At 38.6% G+C, this 19731-nt stretch overlaps 1 protein-coding gene across 14 annotated transcripts in view; it reads left to right on the top strand.

The window, feature by feature from the left end:
* Positions 1 to 19731, top strand: part of Lrrc7 (leucine rich repeat containing 7) — a 477706-nt gene that overhangs the window by 298057 nt on the left and 159918 nt on the right. For all 14 annotated transcript variants that reach the window (XM_052730896.1, XM_052730897.1, XM_052730901.1 and 11 more), the window contains one exon: positions 18357 to 18420. In XM_052730896.1, the coding sequence (XP_052586856.1) occupies positions 18357 to 18420 (64 nt within the window). The remainder of the gene's footprint in view (positions 1 to 18356; positions 18421 to 19731) is intronic.

Below are 19731 nucleotides of genomic sequence, written 5' to 3'. Positions count from 1 at the left end.
TGAAGACAACTTAATGAAAATTATGTATTTTAAATGTTTGCTATATTTTAAATTCACAAAGAGGAACATCTTGATGAATAAGCACTAGCAGACTGGTAAAAAAATAGATCTTCCCAATATTCTTTGAAAACATAAAAGTGAATATTCAATTTGCCATATATCCTCCTTCTGTAAGGTACCAGAAGACAGTTATACTACTTTTGGTCCTAGAGAACCCTGGGATGATGAAAGTCACGACTGTCACTGGTTCAAGATCTATAATAATAAATGGAATTTGGGTATTGGGAGGATGGCTCAGTGAGTGAAGTGCCGGCCACTCACGCATGAGGACCTAAGTTCAGACCTCCAGTACCTAAACTAAGAAGCCAGTCATTGCCATGTGCACCTGTAACCATAGCATGAAGGTGGGCAGAACAGCAGGACCCCTGAGGCTATCTGACCAGGAAGTCCAGCAAATCAGCTGGTGCCAGGTCCACTGAGAGATCTTATCTCGAAAGATAAGGTGGAGACCAATAGCAGAGAATATCTCATTTTGACCTCTGTCTACCACTACCACACCCACCATTACACGTGCACATGCATGTGTGCATGTGCATATGTGTGTGTATGTGTGTGTGTGTGTGTGCATATGTGCACAAAGAAATACAGAGAATTTTTCATTTAAGACATTTGACCATGGAAATTATATTTTATTTGCCATAAAACAATAAATTTTTGTTGTTTCCAGGTTTGTGGCATTATGCTTTGTGTCTTCATAGTGAGATGTACTAGTAATTACACATTTTTATTTATTTGTGTGCATGCGTGCATACACACATGTGGAGATCAGAGGAGAACTCATGGGAGTTGATTCTCTCCTACCTTCTGGTATGCAGGTATTGAATGTCGGCTTCAAGGCTTACATACAAGCATCTTACCCACTAAGCTATCTCGTTGTTGGCCCAGTAGTTGCATTTTCAAAGAATGCTAATTACTGGAATTTTCTAGATTCTTGTACGTGTTCTATAGCAAGAACAACAAAATCCTGTATGATATGAGGTTCCTTAAATGCATAAGTTACTATAAAGGGTAAAACATGATCATGTGAAACTGGCAGCTATATAATTATAAAATGTGTGTCTACCCAGCTGGATGCACAGCCCAGGTGAAGTATGAAAATCCTTCTCTAAATTCTGATAGGGAAGCATGAGAGAACAACATTGAGTTTCCTTGTCTTTGTGCCACTGCCAGTAATGGAAGAAAGTATGCACATTTCAAGGACTAGTAAATCTGGAATGCAAAAGCCCATGCCAAAATTTCACAGAATCCTGTAAATCAGTAACCAAGTGACCCACTGGGGATCCAAGAGATGCTGCAGTCCTGCCAACTTTATATGGCTCAGAGATAATTGTACATTTGAACAGAGAAAATCTCTGAATGAGATAAAAAGAAAATCATAGATTGCACTATTCTGTCAGTGTGATAGACCGTGGAAATGTTGCATTGTCTTCCATCCTGGGCCAGCTGGAATGTTTGAAGTGGGTAAGTGCTACAAAGTGATAGCATGGTGGGATGTACTTGACTTTAATAAGCGCAGCCAAAGGACAGTGTTGAGGGCCAATGTCACAAACACCAATAACATGTACAACAAGAAATGACTATTTCAGAAGTACTTACATATAATTATCTAGGGGAAGCTTCCTAACAATCCATATTCTTAGCCCTTCATTTATCAGCCCTTTGTGAAGAATCTGAAATCTTCACTGCCTTTCTGGGCTAGGCTGGTGACCCAAACCTGTAATGTTATCTAGATGTGAGATTTTACAGGCTGGTGTACCAAGTGATGGAAACTTTAGTAAGCCTATTTTTATAAAGAAAGCTTTATTGTAGGGCTGGAGAGATCACTCAGTGGTGAAAAACACTCCTTGCTCTTGCAGAGGACCCAGGTTCAATTCCTAACACCAACACGACACCTCACAAACACCTGCAAACCCAATTGTAGATGAACAGTCTTATTAAATAAGAAACACAGAGCCAATTGCAAAGTTAAAAGCCCAAGAGGTCAAAGCAGTAGCTGAGAGCTGAGCTTACCCTTCACTGCTGCTGCTGTCCTACCTCTCTGTAAGAGTACTACTTCCTGTGTATCTGTCTTCTTATAGACTTTCTGTTCTGCCTTCTCATTGGTTGTAAAGGCAACCACATGACCTCCTCGTCACTGCCTATCTATACAGACCTCCAGATCTTCTATGGTTGGTATTGAGGTGGTATCCTTGAACACACAGAGATCTGCCTGTCATGTGATCGGGATTAAGGGTGTGTGCTACCACTGCCAGACTTCTGCTATGGCTTACTATTAGCTCTGACCCCCAGGCAACTTTATTTATTAACATACAAATAAAATCACATTTCAGTACAAATAAAATATCACCGTACCCAGTCCGAAGGGATCATCCTATGCCCTCTTCTGTTCTTCATGGGCACCAGGGATGCATGTGATATACATACATACATGAAGCCCAAACACCCATACACATAAAATAAGAATAGATAGATAGATAGTAGGTAGATTAGAGATGATAGATAGATAGATAGATAGATAGATAGATAGATAGATAGATAGATAGATAGATAGATAGATAGATAGAAGATAGAGCTTTACTGGAATGCAGCCATTCTTGGTTGTTGACATGTTATCTATGGCAACTTTTTCTCTACAATAGTGGATTAGAGAGATTGAGATGGAGACCACATGGGCCACAGAGCCTGTAGCACTGCCTATCTAGCCCTTTACAGAAAATGTTTGCTGACCCCTGGAATAGACTACAGGGAGCTGCAGAACACATTTTTTCATTAAAATTAAGCATTGGACATTTAAACAATGGCCAAGGTAAACAAAAGAAGTCAGGTTCAGATTCTTGCCAGGTGCTAGGAGAAGGCAATCTGAGCCAGCTCCATCACTCATTTTTTGTGCAGTGCTGACATATCACCTATTCTTCTCTCCTAAGACAGAGTGCTTTCCTTTAGTTGGGTTGCTGTGCACAATGCCAGAGGGAAAAACCAGGCCACCTCTTGAGGGCATCATGGAAGCCAAGCAGTGAATGATATTCAACACAATCACATGGGCAAGAACCTGTAGTGAGCACTGGGCCCTGAGGTAAAGTTAGACAAGTCAGTGAGACATGACAAGTGGAACTGCACTAATAAAGTTTCAGTATCCACAGTTGGCCCATGCTTTCATGAAGTTTGTGTGTCTGTGAGTTACAACTGAAATGGAATTTAGTTTGAGTTAAACCGTGAACTACCAGAACCTCCAGCAAAATGTGTTCTTAGTCTAACAAGTGTCAAGCAGAGAAAAATGCTCCATACCAAGTAGACAAGAAATACCCTCTTCCCATCTAGTGGAAAGTCACCACTTTCCATTTGTGTATTTTATCTGAGAATCACACAGTACAAAATCTATTTCTAGAAATGTATGGTGGCACATGCCTTTTATTGTGATATTTTATCTTAGCATTGGGGAGGCAGAGGCAGATAGGTTTCTGAGAGTTCAAGGACAGCCTGTCTATACAGTGAGTTCTAGGATAGCCAGAGCTGTTTGGAGAGACCCTGTCTCAAAATTAATTAATTAATTAATTAAAATCTCCTTTCTTCCCCCAACAAGCTTTACCGAAACATACTGGCCATCCAAAATCTTTTAAAAACTCCTACAGTGTCTTTAAGTCCTGAAGAAAACTTCAGGAAATATTGACTTACAAGCTTTTAAGTTGAACTAACCCCTATGGAGTGTTTGCATGCATGTGCAATTCTTTTAATCACTGCAATGAGCCTGTAACATAGAGGAGCATGTCTGCCTCCTCACTGTGCAGCTGAGAAAACTGAAGTGCAAAGTAAACAGTGGAGATAAGCTTCTCTCTTTCCCAGGAACAGGGAAAGCAGGTGGCAATCTGGTCATGTCTGGAGATATTTGCTTATGACAGCTCTTGGTGTCATGCTACTGATGCCTGGTGAGGGAAGGCTTCTGATACAAGTTGTGAGCAACTGAGAAACAACCCCAGACACCTTTTACATCTATGGCAACAAGATGGTGGACTCAGCACAAACTCCCACAAGAATTTCTTCACCTTGGACCAAAATCGTTCACCTCCTTTGAAGAGACATGTCCATATTATTATGCACTTTTATTCAAGGTACAAACTCAGAAGAATAGAGTTCTCTCTACACTCTAGATGTACTCTTTCAATGTTTTCATTGTTTCCTTTCAGATGTGCAAATGTATATGATTCATGTAACAAACTCTTCAAGCCCCAGTGAAAATGTCACTGCTTCCTAACATTATTCCTAATTACTGAATCTTTAGTTCTTCCAACCTCCTGTGGCAATCTATACACATTCTTTTCATCACAGTTATCACTGTGGGAAGCAGTTACTCACTTAAAGGTCATTCCCATTTAGAAAATGAGCCCTTTAGAGAAGAGGCTGTGTAGGTTGTGCTAAAACTCCCACATCACACTTGATAGCCCCTTTGTAAGAGAAGAGGCCATCTCAAAGCACCAGTAATGCTGAGTTTGAGAAACCCTGCGTCTTAGAAACTGTGGCAGCTCCACTGCCCAATGTGGTGTCTGCCAAAAAAGAAGCAATTGGAACAGATGAATGAAAGTTCACAGCGGACTACTACCATAGAAATACCACCAGTCCTGCACTTTTAATGTCAGTCATACTTATTACATGGATTCATTTAAATGAGAAATGTGGAGATAATTCGACAGAATGATTTGAGTTTAGCACCTAGTGCATGAAGGGGAAAGGGTATGAGGACAGTAAAAAAAAGAATGAGGAGAGGAGAGAAAAATGAAAATACATAACATACTTTTAAAAAGTCAATATTTACAATGGAACATATATACATATATATCATACACACAAACATATGTTCTAGCTAACAACTGTCTATACATTATTATGGGTACTAAATATAGGACTTTTTACTTATTTACTTTGGAGTTTAGTTTGAATATTAACTGAGAAATAAAAAAACTGTATTCTTGTTAATGAAAATAACTTTTTTCTGAGCAGTTTTACTTCTGTCATCTCTTCACAGATCCTCCCCTCCTCCCCACACTTCCAACTCCATGCCTTCTTTCTTACTCTCTCCATAGAAAACAAACAGGCCATTTTTAAGGCAGAATAAAACAAAGCAAACAGACAAATTGAGAACAGAAAAAATAAAGAGAAAACACAAGAAACATATACATATGCAGAGATACACCCACACACCCTATATACAAAACCCACAAAACACAAAATCAGAGGCCATAACAGATGAGCAAAAGTCAAGTAAGATTTTTTTAAATGCCCAAATAAAGTATTATGATACAAAACATCTTCAAAAATACCACTGAATTCATTTTGTGTTAGAACATCTGCTGTTGGACATGGGGCCTGCCCTTAAAGTGAGACTCCCTTGGGAAAAACTGACTTTTTCCTTTGGGAATGTTTATCAATTGGAGACAGATTCTGAGTTAGGGATGAAGGCTTCTGTCCACTTACTCTCTCATTCTCTGTACATTGTCCAGTTGTAGATCTCTGTATTTGTACCCATCTACTGTAAAAGTAACCTTTTCTGATGATGGCTGAGTAAGACACTGACCTCTAACTATAACAAAATGCCATTAGGAGAAATTTTTATTGTTATATTTCTTTAGTAGAACAATGGTATTTGTTTTCTCCATAGACTCACAGCCTATTTAATCTCTTGGCCACCAGAGCAGTATCAGGGTTCATCCAGATAGTTTCCATCTCATGGAGTGGATCTTAAATCCAATCAGATAGTGGTTGGTTACTCCTATGTTTGTGCCACTATTGAACCTGTGTATTATGCAGTCAGTTTAACATTGTAGATTGCAGGGTTTGAAGTTGTGTTGGTGTTTATTTACCTTCTCCTTTGGTGGTGTGCAGAGTGTTTTTCAGTACTGTGAACACTAGTCAGTAGGGGTAAAGACCCTGGTTAGGCACCAGCTTTAAATCTCCCTGTTCATTAGATATAGAAATGTTATTTTCAGCAATAGGGACTTCCATCAGTTTGTGGAGAATAACCAACAGCCTTGACAATAGCTTAAGTTGTTTGGGGGTTTCCATGGAGTGCCTTTGGCCAACAACTCAATTAGATGTAACTTATTCCTAGCACTGGAAGTTTCCCTTAATTGGGAAAGATCTCTTTGTCTCTGCCATTATTTGGTGACTCCATTTATTTTTTTTATATATTTATATATTTTAAGAAGCTTCTTTAGTAGGTTTCTATATGACCCCTGAAATTGCCCTGAGTGTTAGTTGTCCCTCCAAAATTTTCTCCCTTACTCCCTCTTCAGTCCTCCCATGCCCTGTTTAATCATCCAGTTCCAGTAACACTACCCCATCTCTTCATAACTAGCTATTCCATTTCCCCTTCTTTGGGAGATACACACACGTGTTACTCTATAACTAACCTCTGTGATTATAGAGATTACAGACATTTATCAAAGAATTAATAACTATCATCCACATATAAAATAATATGTATAATATCTGTCTTCTACTATAGGAAGTTTATGTATTACTCCTTGGATGGTCCTTAGTGTTAGCTGTCCCCATACCCATATCCTCTCCTTTCCACCTCTTCCCTTTGCCATTTAATCCTCCCATTCCAGTGCCCCCACCAATCTCTCCATGACTATATATTCTGTTTCTACTACTTAAGGAGTTTCTTCCTCTTCCCTAATTCCTTAATCTATACCTAATCTCTATGGTTATTCAGCATGCCTATTGAAGACTTAAAAGCTAACCTCCACATATAAGAGAATACATAACACACCTGTCTTTTGAGTCTCAGTTGCCTTATTCAAGATGATATTTTTCTAGCACAATCTACTTACCTGTGAATTTGATGATTTCACTTTTTAACAGCTGAGAAATATTCCATTGTATAAACTTGCCACATTTTTATTATTCATTCTTCTGCTGATTGACATCTAGACTGTTTCCAGTTTCTGACTATTACAAATAGAGCAGTGATGAACATAATTGAGCAAGAAGTGCCCAAGAGTGGTATAACTGGATCTTACAGTAGATCTATTCTCAGCTTCCTGAAGAACTGCCTGTAGCTAGAGTTTTCCTGCCTGGCCCACAGTCAGGACAAATCTCTGACACCCGCCAGTCCCACAGCCATTCAGACCCGACCAAGTAAACACAGAGACTTATATTGGTTACAAACTGTATGGCCGTGGCAGGCTTCTTGCTAACTGTTCTTACAGCTTAAATTAATCCATTTCTATTAATCTATACCTTGCCACGTGGCTTGTGGCTTACCGGTACTTTACATCTTTCTTGTCCTGATGGCGGCTGGCAGTGTCTCCCTCACCCAGCTTCCTGTTCTCTCAATTTTCCTCTCTGTTAGTCCTGCCTACTGGACACTGCCAATCAGTGATTTATTTATTGACCAATCAGCAACACATTTGACATACAGACCATCCCACAGCAACTGCCACACTAATTTCCAAAGTGACTGTACAAGTTTCTACTCTCACAAACAATGGATGAGTGTTTTTTCTCCACATCCTCACAAGAATGAGCTGTTATTTATTTTTTTCCTCTTAGCCATTTTTACTGGTGTAAGATGAAATGCAAAGTAGTTTTGTTTTGTATTTCCCTGATGACTAAGGATATTGAATATTTCATTAAGTGGAAACCCTTAAGTTGTAGAATATTTGTTTATACTATGTGAAGATTTGTCACTGTGATTGGTTTAATAAAGAGATTACTGGCTAATAGCTAGGCAGGAGAATATAGGCAGGATTTCTGGGGACAGCGAGAACTCTGGGAAGAAGAGAGGTGGAGAGACACTGAAGAGGTCAGATATACAGTACAGAATAGAAGTAACTAAGCCATGTGGCAGAAGCTAAGTCAATAAAAGGTCAAGTTATAAGAGCTGGTGAGATAAGCCTAAGTTAATGGCCAGTCTTTCATAATTAATGTCTCCCTGTCATTATTTGCGGGCTGACGGTCCCAAAAAGAAAGTACTATTGCATTTGGTGCCCAGTGTCCAACACATAAATCCACATAGTGCCTGAAAAAGCAAAAAGAAGGAGAAGGAGGAGGAGGAGGAAAGGAGGAAGAAGAAGAAGAAGAAGAAGAAGAAGAAGAAGAAGAAGAAGAAGAAGAAGAAGAAGAAGAAGAAGAAGAAGAAGAAGTTCCAAACATACAGTCAGATGTGGCTATCTCTTGGGTACTGCTCGTGATGTACAGAGACATGGCTCCTTTAGAAGGTTCTGTTGTGCAGCAGAGCACTGGAGCATCTGGTGTGCTAGGTAAAAATGCCTGCTGCATCTCAGACTCAGCAACTTTCAAGAGCTGAGGCAATAAACATGGATGCTGCCCGTACTGCCAGCATGAGGCTAGGCTCTCAGGGAATCAAGCAAGGCAAAGCCAGAAGCCAGAGCTGTGAGGCTGTAGCCTAGCCATTTAAGGTTTGGCTCCGATAGCCAGAGAAGGCTGAAGATACTCAAAAAATCAGGTCTAGACCAAAAAACCCTCTAAACAGGCACAATATGTTTTCAAATGTGCTTTGGTGCTAAAGAAAGGAAAGAAAATGGGTATAGACAGTCATTGAAAAAAATTTAAAAATAATAAAGTCTTTCAAGAGAGAGTAAACTAATATAAAAAGAATAAGCCACAAAAGATGAGAAATGCACAGTGTGTCTGGATCCTGTACAGTGTTTGTTGACTTTAATTTTTTTTTAATTCTAATTAACAAAAAATAATAGCTGCTAAATGACATTGGATTATGGAAACTGCTATATTAAACCAACCTATATATTTTAAGAATGTTTTACATTCAGAATGGAAGTCAGAAAATATGCTGCATAAGGGGGAGTGGTTTTACTTCTGTTTCCATAGGAAACAAAAAGTTATGAGTGTCTTCAAAATTAAAGGAGACTAGATTTGATCATGGTAGAACTCCTGAAAATCTTGACTACAGACATAAAGAAACAAAAGAAAAACTACATGATAGGTGATGTATATGCTGATCCCTCGACATAAGAGCAGCTCTGAGACTGATGAGACATGATAAATCTTGTTGGCTATAGAGCCCTCATGACTTATAATCACATGCCTTCCTTTCATATGGTATGGATAGAGGTTTGGTTATACAGTCCAAACAGACTTATAAAGTCAGTAAATGACTTATACCTGTTCAAACATAGAACAAAAAAATCATCTTTACCTGACTCATGCACACTGCACATTCCATACTTGTGATAATGCAGATATATATGTTACCTTTGAAAGTTTCTGTGTTTTCAGAGTGGGGGGAGGACCACACACCAATAAAAACAAGTAGCCCAGGTGATCCAGCCTCTCAGAATGCCTCTGTTGCAGTTTCCTCAAAATTCTACATTCAGAACAACTTCAAAATTGCTACTTAAGAGTGTCCAGCCTCACACACTACTCCAGCCAGGACTTCAGAAAAGCTCTACACTTTCCTATCATACAGAGACTAAACAAAAAATAATATAGGTAACTCTCACAGGACTTGACCATTATCCCAATTTTCTCAGGGTCCCTAAAAATGCCATTGTCCCCAAGCAACAGGAAGCAGTCTAGAGAACATGATGCCCACATTCTCAAGAAGTAGAGTGAGTGGGTTTTTGATCATTTGGTAGATTATGGATGTTTGTCATTGTTTAGGGGGGTTGGTTATAAATTGATACTGGTCATGGTAAGGGAAAAAACTAAATAAGGGAGGTAGGAAACAAGGAACTTTTTCTAAGAAGAAAAAGGGGAATATGAGCATGAAATGATAAAATGGTAGATTATTGAATCTACTGTAGCTGGAGAATTCTCTCCGGATCCCACCAAGCCCCGGCAGTCTAACAGCCCACTTATAAAATAAACACACAGACGCTTATATTATTTGCAAACTGTTTGGCTGTGGCAGCCTTCTTGCTAACTGTTCTTATATCTTAAATTAACCCATTTCTATAAATCTATACCTTGCCACGTGGCTCGTGGCTCACTGGCATCTTCACATGCTGTTTGTCATGGTGGCTGGCAGTGTCTCCTCCCACCTTCCTGTTCTCTCAATTCTCCTCTCTGTTAGTCCTGTCTATAGTTCCTGCCTGGCCACTGGCCAATCAGTGTTTTATTTATTGACCAATCAGAGTAATTTGACATACAGACCATCCCTCAGCATTTCCCCTTTTCTTTTCTTTTTTTAAAGAGCAAGGTTTTAACTTTTACACATCTCCAAAGCCAGCTTGGTATATTTGGGAATTTGGGCGTAGCTTCTCTTACTACTTCCTGCTGGAGGGGGGCACTGTATCTTATGGGGACACAAAGAAAATTTTAGGATTATGGAGTAGTCCATGAGGGTGTATCATCTGAGCCAGTTGCCTTGAAATGGTTCTGGATGTTGGATCATCTGGGCCTTGGTGTCATCGGAGACCTTTCAGGGGGTCTTGGCTGGTCAAACCTGATGTATCTTAATCTGGAACAAATCCATAGCCTCTTGCTTTCTGTGGCAACAAAAGCAGGGCCTCCTTTCCAAAGCAACATATCCTTACATACAAATTTTGAAGTCAAGGTACCTTTAAAATATACATTTTGGCATAACTCAACAGCTTTTGTAATCAAATGTTTTTCTTCAGTTACGAATATCAAAGAGAACATAATCCAGATTCTCTGTGTGGTAGCCATCTTTATGTGGCTTCTTTTTTATATTAGCTTGAGCCTATTGCTTTAAACTGCAGCATTCTAAGACTGAAACGGCACTGTGGCTGCTGGCTCCACCCACTTCAGCTTCCGAACATGGTGGTGGTACATTTTCCGCCAGCTCTGGGAGCCATCAACTCTCAGAAATAGTGGGTCTATGCTTCTATCAAAGCAACATGTAGCCCAGAAACCTCTTTTTTTGTTTTGTACTAGCAAAGGCTAAATCCACCATGCAGCTTAATGTGCCACTTGTAGAGGCCTCATTCCCGCCATACTGCAGGTCAAGCATGCACGCCAGGAACCCGCCATAGTAGCTCAAACATGCAGGCTGCTGCTAACTTGAGAAAGACAACTAGGAACTGTTTTTTAGCTTGGTTTTATAATCTTTTTTCTCAGGTTTTAGGTGGAAACTCTTGCCCCACGTTGGGTGCCATTTGTACCTGGAGAATTCTCTCCAGATCCCACCAAGCCCCGGCAGTCCAACAGTCCACTTATAAAATAAACACACAAGATGCTTATATTATTTGCAAACTGTATGGCCATGGCAGGCTTCTTGCTAACTGTTCTTATATCTTAAATTAACCCATTTCTATAAATCTATACCTTGCCATGTGGCTCATGGCTTACCTGCATCTTCACATGCTGTTTGTCATGGCGGCTGACAGTGTCTCCTCCCACCTTCCTGTTCTCTCAATTCCTACTTTAAGCTAAAAAAGCAGCTACTAGTCCTAAATATTTTACATTGATATGGATTTTTGTATATTAATACAAATTTAAGGTTATTTTTGTTATACTGTATATATGTTTCTACTCTTATTTAAGTTATTGTACCCAAGCAGTTCATTTAACAATGCAATATAAATTTGTAGTCCTTGAAAGTTATTATTATACACTACTTATGACAATTAAGAAATACAGATTAGTAGTTAGTTATCTATAATAATCAAACTTGTACTCATGTAGGCATGTTTTCAAGGTCAAACAGATATATTTTAGATAGATACGTGGTCTTCAAACACTTCAGAGACCTACAGAATATGGCCTTGTAGCTAAAGTTTTCCTGTCTGGCCCACAGTCAGGACAAATCTCTCACCTGCCAGTCCCACAGTCGTCAGACTCAACCAAGTAAACACAGAGAATTATATTGGTTTCAAACTGTATGGCCGTGGCAGGCTTCTTGCTAACTGTTCTTACAGCTTAAATTAATCCATTTCCATTAATCTATACCTTGCCACATGGCTCGTGGCTTACCGGCATCTTCACATGCTGTTTCTCATCATGGCGGCTGGCAGTGTCTCTCTTAGCCTTCCACTTCCCAGCTTTATTCTCCTCCTTGTCCCGCCTATACTTCCTGCCTGGCCACTGGCCAATCAGTGTTTTATTTATTGACCAATCAGAGCAACACATTTGACATACAGACCATCCCACAGCATGGCCTTTAAGATGTTTTAATAACATAGGGCTTTTCATAACAGTGGGATATGTCTGCTCTTGGCAGCACCAACCTACTTCAGAGAAGATGATGGGCACTGGAAAACTTACATATTAAATTTGCTTTAATTTGTGGCAAATTTAGCCACTGTACAAGAAACTGCCTTTGCCTCTACTACTGTGAATGTGCTGTCCAAATTGGACAAGCAGAACACAAAAGAAGGTGACTGCTGAACTTTGCCAAGACAAGGTAGGAAGTTCCTTCAAAATTCCTGCTTCACAGAAAAGTCTGTCAGATATTCTAAGCCTGTAGGCTAAAGATAGATGCCACAATGTTGCAGAAGAACCTTGGTTGACTGTCTAGGCAGCCAGATGTTTCTGTCATTGCTATAGTTTCAGAAGTTGCTTGCTCTGCACTTCCTATTTACTCAGGTAATATTTTATTCTTCTTGGGTCTCTGATGGGGATTGAAGACTAGATGATTATATCATTTTCTTTGTTAAAAATTCATAAAAGAAACTTACATAAGAGATATAAAGTTTATAAGGTTGAGAAACATAAAAGCTCAAGTTGTTTATCTAAAAAGATGCTTTAAGGTCTAAGAAGATATTTTTAGATTGGTAATACAAGTTATAATAGAAAAATGGTTTAGGTTTAAAACTTTGAACCCACTAATATAAGATAGATAATATAGTTCTTTTTCCAAATTTGCCAAATACGTGTGGACTGGACATTATGAATGTAATTCTTACCTGATAATTGTCCTTACTGTATATAGTCTTACTGTGTTAGAGTTAAAACCTTTCCTTTTTATTTAAACAATACCCAATAATTGTTCTTATTGTATATAGTTTTATTGTGTTAGAGTTAAAACATTTCCTTTTTGTGTAGACAAAAAGGGGAAATGTGGAAGATTTGTTTACACTGTGTGATGTGTGAAGATGAATATTTGTTTACACTGTGATTTATTTAATAAAGAGCTGATGGTCAATATCTAGGCAGGTGAGAATAGGTGGAATTTCCAGGGAGAGAGAATTCTGGGAAGAAAAGAGGTGGGGAGATACTAAAGAGGTCAGACATACAGTACAGAGTAGAGGTAACTGAGTCACATGGCAGAATGTAGATTAATAAAGCAGGTTAATTTAAGCTATAGAAGCTAGTGGGATAAACCTAAGCTAATGGCCAAGCTTCTATAATTATTCCATGTCATTATTTGCAGGCTGGTTGTCTTGATGAGAAAGTCCTTTTTCATGTCTAGATTAATTCAAATTTTTATTATCTTTTAAATAGAAAATAATATAAACATTTTCACTATTTCTGAACTGTATTCAATTATTTTCCACAATTTCTATTTAAATTCCAACTTTATTTCAATTTAACAAGGAACTATATGTGTTTTTATATACCTGGACAAATATAAATATTTATAAATTATAAAAGCAAAGCAAATGAGAACAAAGGTTTATAAAAAGAATAAGACAAAAGTTGGTATCTTTTCTGTTTCACACTGAAGAGTTTACATAGAATCATAATTGAAAGTTTAATGTTTTCAATCATATACATAGCTGTTTATGTGTGAATATAACATATGTATTCTATATTATTGGTTATGTTGTATAATTTTACTTAGTTGTATATTCTGACACTTTACAGTGCATATTAGTACTTAACTGAATGAAGCAACACAGCCATTTTTAAATGTGGAGTATAAAAATAATATTGAATGATGTCTTTTACAAAACAAATAAAAAATGTAGTTATCTTAAAGATATCATATTGAAAAGATAATTTCAGAACTAGAATAATATAATGACAGAATAAAACCATTAATAGTAATGAAAACAGTATCATAAAAGCAAAGTGAGAGACAATAAAACTGAAGAGATGTGTTTCAGTAAAATTACTTGAGCTTTGGAAAATAGTTCAGAAAGCCCAAGAGAAGGCTCCCATCTGCCCAAACAGCAAACTATAAAGATGTCAGAGGGACTGTGAGAGAATTGATAGATGTGTAGTGAGGAGTGCTTGGAGTAAGTCTGAATTAACACTTCAAAAGTGATAGCTCACAATTAGAATTAGACAAGACTAACAGTCAGCATAGAGGCTCCTATTCTTCCCACAAAAGAAGTTGAACTTAAACTACACTAGTAGAAGGAGAATTAATAGTTCTCTCTATACAGACCATGTAGACAGAAGACTTCATACAGATAATGTTTCAGGCTCTGCAGTTCTCAAGGTGTCTGCCCAGGCTGCTCAGTTCCACAGATGTCCTGACACCGTAGTAGAAAGACATGATTACATTCCAATAAATCTTTATAAGTACAAGGGCCCTGAATTTGGACTTGATTCTATTTTGGAAAATAAACTGAGGAATTTTAGAAGGCCCCAAAAGGATAATTAGTATATGTCAGGGCTGAAGTTGTCACACAAGGGTGATTAAAGAGAGAACAGTTTGACCTAGAAAGGAGACAAAACCTGTAACTAATATATATTCTTGAGTGCCCTTGCAGACAAGATACTGTTCATTTCTTCACTTAATAAAATTAATTTGATCTTGGGCTTTCCTTACAGTGCTTGGCAACATGTGTGTCATTTTATATTCTCTTCTCTTTGAACATCAGTTAAAGCAAGGGTTCATAGGTTGCCAAAAAATATGATGGGACTCTGGTCTTCAGAGAACTTTCATTCTCAATAAAAAGACTTGTTACCTAGAACTATGCAGCCATATCACAGGCAAGGGACTGCTACCTCTGTGGTCATCTCATGTACCCTACCACATTGTCCATGGGACCCCTCACTTCAAGTCACGAGGTTCTTTACTGCTGGTCAAACCTATGACCTCAAAGTGAAATGAGAAAGACTCCTCCATGTCTCAATGTTCTCAGAGTCAGAAAAAATTCTAATTATCTCTCTATTAGACTCAGGTACCTCATCCCCTTTCTAGAAGCATCGATTGATTCAATGCTGGAAATGTAGTGAGACAAGAAACACATGACCTGACCTGAAAAAGGGCCTCACAACCACCTCTGGACTGTATGTCCACATAGGAACTTTTGGTTATCATGAAACACATTTTAAAATCTGGAGGTAGACAGGAAGAATATGACAATGAAAATTTGTGTCAAATGCCAAGAGTCTTGGAAAGCAAGGAGAATGGCACAAGTTAAAAATGACATCTTCACATAGGATAGATAAGAAATGTATCATTTTATTTCTTAAATATTAATCTCCATTCAAGACCTTCTATTCCAGTTATAGATGCATGCACATGTCACACACACACACACACACACACACACACACACACACACTTTTCCATAACACAAATGTATCATGTCAAACTCAATATAATATTTAAGGTGAATTTTTCAACCTATCCCATCCTTAGAATTGATCCATCACTGTTTCCACAATGCTATCCAATCAAGGAACCATCTTTTATCTCCTCCTCATACATTTAGTGATTCATAAGGCCATATTTCTCCCCAGAGCATGTCATCTGTGTCATCATGGTATCCAGTTCACCAGGTCCTGTTTCTGGCCCCAGTCATGGATCCCAGGACACTCAGTTATGTGGCTTCATTGCTGTTACTGCCTTTCCTTGCTTTCTACAATGTCTCATGATTCCAGGGTTAGCATCTGAAATAAAAACCCAGTATCTCCTTCCTACAGAAGTATTAAAAGCTTATGTTGCCTTTAGAATAAAACTCAGACTTAATGGCTAGATTTTGTGACCGTATTTCATATTTTTTGTGAACTATCTTTTTGACATTTCATTCCTGGCTATGTTCCCCAACCTTCAAACAGCCTGATCAGCTACTCCAATCAAAACCTCAGCTAAGCCTTATTTTTCTAACTGCATCCTCAAGGCTGAAGGAGTGCCACTCTGTGTATCTAGCAACATACAAATGCATTTTCTATGGAATTTTTCCAGTTGTGTCAGAGCTGTTCCCTCAAGATTGTGGGCTGTTTGTAATGTGAGCTGTCCCTTACATCTTGATGACTTGGGACATAACAGAGGATCAAAGTACTTATGTAGCTAATAACTATATACAATGTATAGAAGTAATAAATACCTAAACAATGTCTAGTCCATTTGTATTTGACAAGTTCAGAGAAAATAATTCCATTATCCTATTTTGGTAAGTCCAAAATGTACCTAATTCACTTTCTATCCTAATCTTCAACTATAACTAACTAATCTTCAACTCCCTCAGAGACCCAAGAAGGAAATAATATTACCTAATAAAAAATAACAGGAAGTGCATGCAAGCAGCTTCCAAAAAAAATGTGAGTTGACAGAAACAGCCAGCTGCCTGGACAGTCACTGAGATTTCTCCGCAGTGCTGGGGCATCATCTTCAGCCTATAGGCTTAGTGTATCTGGCAGACTCATTTGTGAAGTAGGATGTACACAAGGTCAATAGTTTGACCTCACATTGGGTGAGAGCAGTCCGTGTACCAGAAACACCTGAATTCCACTAGTGTCCTGTCATGATTCAGGATTTTAAATTCTGGAAATTGTTGATGGTTTTTTAATTCAGCTGTCCATTCTTCTTGGCTGTGTATATATGGCTTCATCTCAGCATCCCATTCTTCTCCATATCCCTCTATCAAATGCCAGTCTACTATTGAGAGGCGTGAGCTTAGTTACTCTTCAAGAATAACTGTTTCAGCTGCTGTTCCATTGCACATCAGAAGCCATCAGCCCACTGCCTGTTCAGCTGCTTTCGAAGTTATCCTGCTCCTGCTCAGCTCCCGAGGCCCTCAGACCCAAGCAAACACACGGAGACATATTATTTATAAACTGTACAGCCTAATGGCTCAGGCTTCTTGCTAGTTGTTCTTATATCTTAAATTAACCCATTTCTATACATCTATACCTTGCCACGTGGCTCGTGGCTCACCAGTACTTTACATTCTGTTCCCCATGGCGGTGGCTGGCAGCATCTCTCTGCCTCAGCCTTCCACTTCCCAGAATTCTCCTCTCTCCTTGTTCTGCCTACACTATCCTTCCTGCCTGGCTATTGGCCAATCAGCATTTTATTTATCAATCAATCATCGCAACATACTTAAGTTCTTGAGGAATCTCATCTTGGTAAAGTAGAATTTGATCACCTTATTGAACATAAAATCCCTGTGAGAAGTCTCCTTCTTGTCCACTGCCTCTGCTAAGTTTCACTGTAGCACTTTTAACCTACATATTACTGTATTTTACTTAATTGTTTTGCTTGTTATAATTCTCCTCTGACTGAATATAAAGTCTTTTGGTAAAGAAATTGTTGTCAGCTTCATTCATTACTGTACCCCAAACTGGCACATAATAATATCCCAATAATTGTGGCTATAAAAGGCATACACTATTTGAGTCTAGATTATAGTATATTTTCACTTAATAGTAATAAAAAATTTAATAGTTCCTATATCCACTTTGAGATGTCTAAGATTTTTGTTTCTAAAATTTCAATAGCCTCTGTGTAGATAGGATTTAAGGAAAGTATACTAAGTGGGAGAGGATAAAAGGCACAAAGCTACACAGAGAAACCCTGTCTTGAAAAACCAAAAAAAAAAACTTTTCAAAAAACTATTATCTTATGTTATGTTGTATGCTTACTTGGTAATGATTTAAGAAATGTTTGCTATACTAGGAGTGTTCTAGAATGCCTATGAAGCAAATTCTTTGTCAAGGGTCTTACACCATTCAGCACTATTGCAGCCCCAACTCAGTATATTTAGGGATCTGTGAAGATAGTCTTTCTGTAGCAGAAGCTCCTGAAATGGAGAGAAAGGACAAAGCTGATGGTGCACTCAGGCAAAGGCAGAAGTAGGATTCCCTTTGCTAGGATTGACTTTAGCCACTTGTGATTAATAAATCTCTCCAGTGATTCTTAAAAAATGGTAGTGGATCTACCCTAAGCCTCCTGATACAGATATTTAATGAAATTCCAAGTGTATGAAACAGCTGGCCCTGGACTCCCATCACACACTGCATTGGAGACCCAGTGCTGTGGACCATGGTCTTCTATAACTGTATCCAGGTGGCCATTCACATGCTTCTCTATGCATCTGTGATTCAACTCTTGCTGAGGAATATCGTGGTATTTCCTGTGTGATGTAGTCAGGAAAATCTGTCATTGTGGGTAGACTAACTTTGGAGCAACATGTCAAGTGCTACCTCATAATGGTACTTTTCTCCATCTGTTACAGATCAATGCACAAACTGGCCCAGCTGGAAAGACTTGACCTAGGCAATAATGAATTCAGTGAGCTGGTAAGAAAACATGTTTCCTAAACTTGTCAAATAGGCTCCAGGAGAATCTTTCTGTTGTGTTTTCACAACCCCAGGCATTAAAGCATTGAGTGCATATGTATGTTTGCTAAACATTAAAATAATGAAAGCTAGGCATTATATTGATTGTTTGACTATGTAATAAACCATGGAAAACTGTATATTACATATCACAAAAAAAATTCAGAATTAGAGGAGGTGTGTGTTGACAATTTAAGTACCAACTGTATGGAAGGAAAAAACAAGTGTGTTACAAGCTTCATGTCAGCTAATCCTCAACTGACATGTGGTCATCTTCACTTTATGTAAATGAAACTGAAGTGGTAACTGATACGTAACTGTTATGCTGCTGCACAAAGGTTAAAAGGGTTTGTTTAGAGCTCACACCTTGAAGATTACTATGATGGTTGAGAAAGTTAGCCCGAGTCAGTACCCTCCCAGTTGTAATGAAAGTGCCTTTCCCATGAAGAAATGTTGATGCCTCACTGCCTGCAAGATTGGCAGTGTTCTGACAGCCATTTTCCAGCTTTTTTTCTTTAAAGTGTGCCCAAAGACCAGAATCACAAAGTCCTTTGTAAAAAAGTCCCAGCATACTGTACGCAGAAGTTTCCCTTTAGACATTGTCAAGTCTCCAGAACCCAATGTGTCTATAGTTAAATAAAGGCCTCTGACTAATCAATCAGCTTTCCCAACCCTTCATTGACAGATTTGTGGAAAGTCACTTAATCTCTCTGAGCCCTGTTTTCCTGATCCATAAAATGGGGTTACAGTGATTGCTGCCTCAAAGGGCTTCTGTGAGAATTAAATTGAATAACGCATATATAAGACCTGGCAAATGTGCTCTCAGACAGTACCCCTGTGCAAGGGTAACAGGGTTTTCATTCATGCTATAAGATAATGCATGAAGAATATTCATTGTTTTATTTTAACCATATCCAGCAAGTTATTATGCTACCCTTTCAGGCTGTCTCTCAATGGCAGAAACAGGTTTTTTATTTGCCTGTGATTAAAAGCTTCAATCTGTCCTTAAATAAAAATTCCCTCCCTAAAATGTCTTCCCTTTCACTGCTATCTCCATCCTGAAGGAGGAACTGGAATATGAACCAAGGTGGTAACTTGTCTTTGTGTCCTGGATGGAAAGGACTCCTGGTCTGGGACACTTGCAGTGTGCCGGCTGCACATGTTGCTGCTGGGTTCTTGGTCTACAGACACTGAGCCATGTCCTACAGAACATGTCTCAGAAGCCAAGCACTGTCCTTTTCCCTCTTACATGTACTGCCATACCTAGCTCTC

The sequence above is a fragment of the Peromyscus californicus genome, unplaced genomic scaffold (genome assembly GCF_007827085.1).
Source record: "Peromyscus californicus insignis strain IS unplaced genomic scaffold, ASM782708v3 Scaffold_9__1_contigs__length_137607984, whole genome shotgun sequence".
NCBI classification, from domain to species: Eukaryota; Metazoa; Chordata; class Mammalia; order Rodentia; family Cricetidae; genus Peromyscus; species Peromyscus californicus.
The sequence above is the reverse complement of the archived record's forward strand: the minus strand, read 5'-3'. Positions and strand labels throughout refer to the sequence as shown.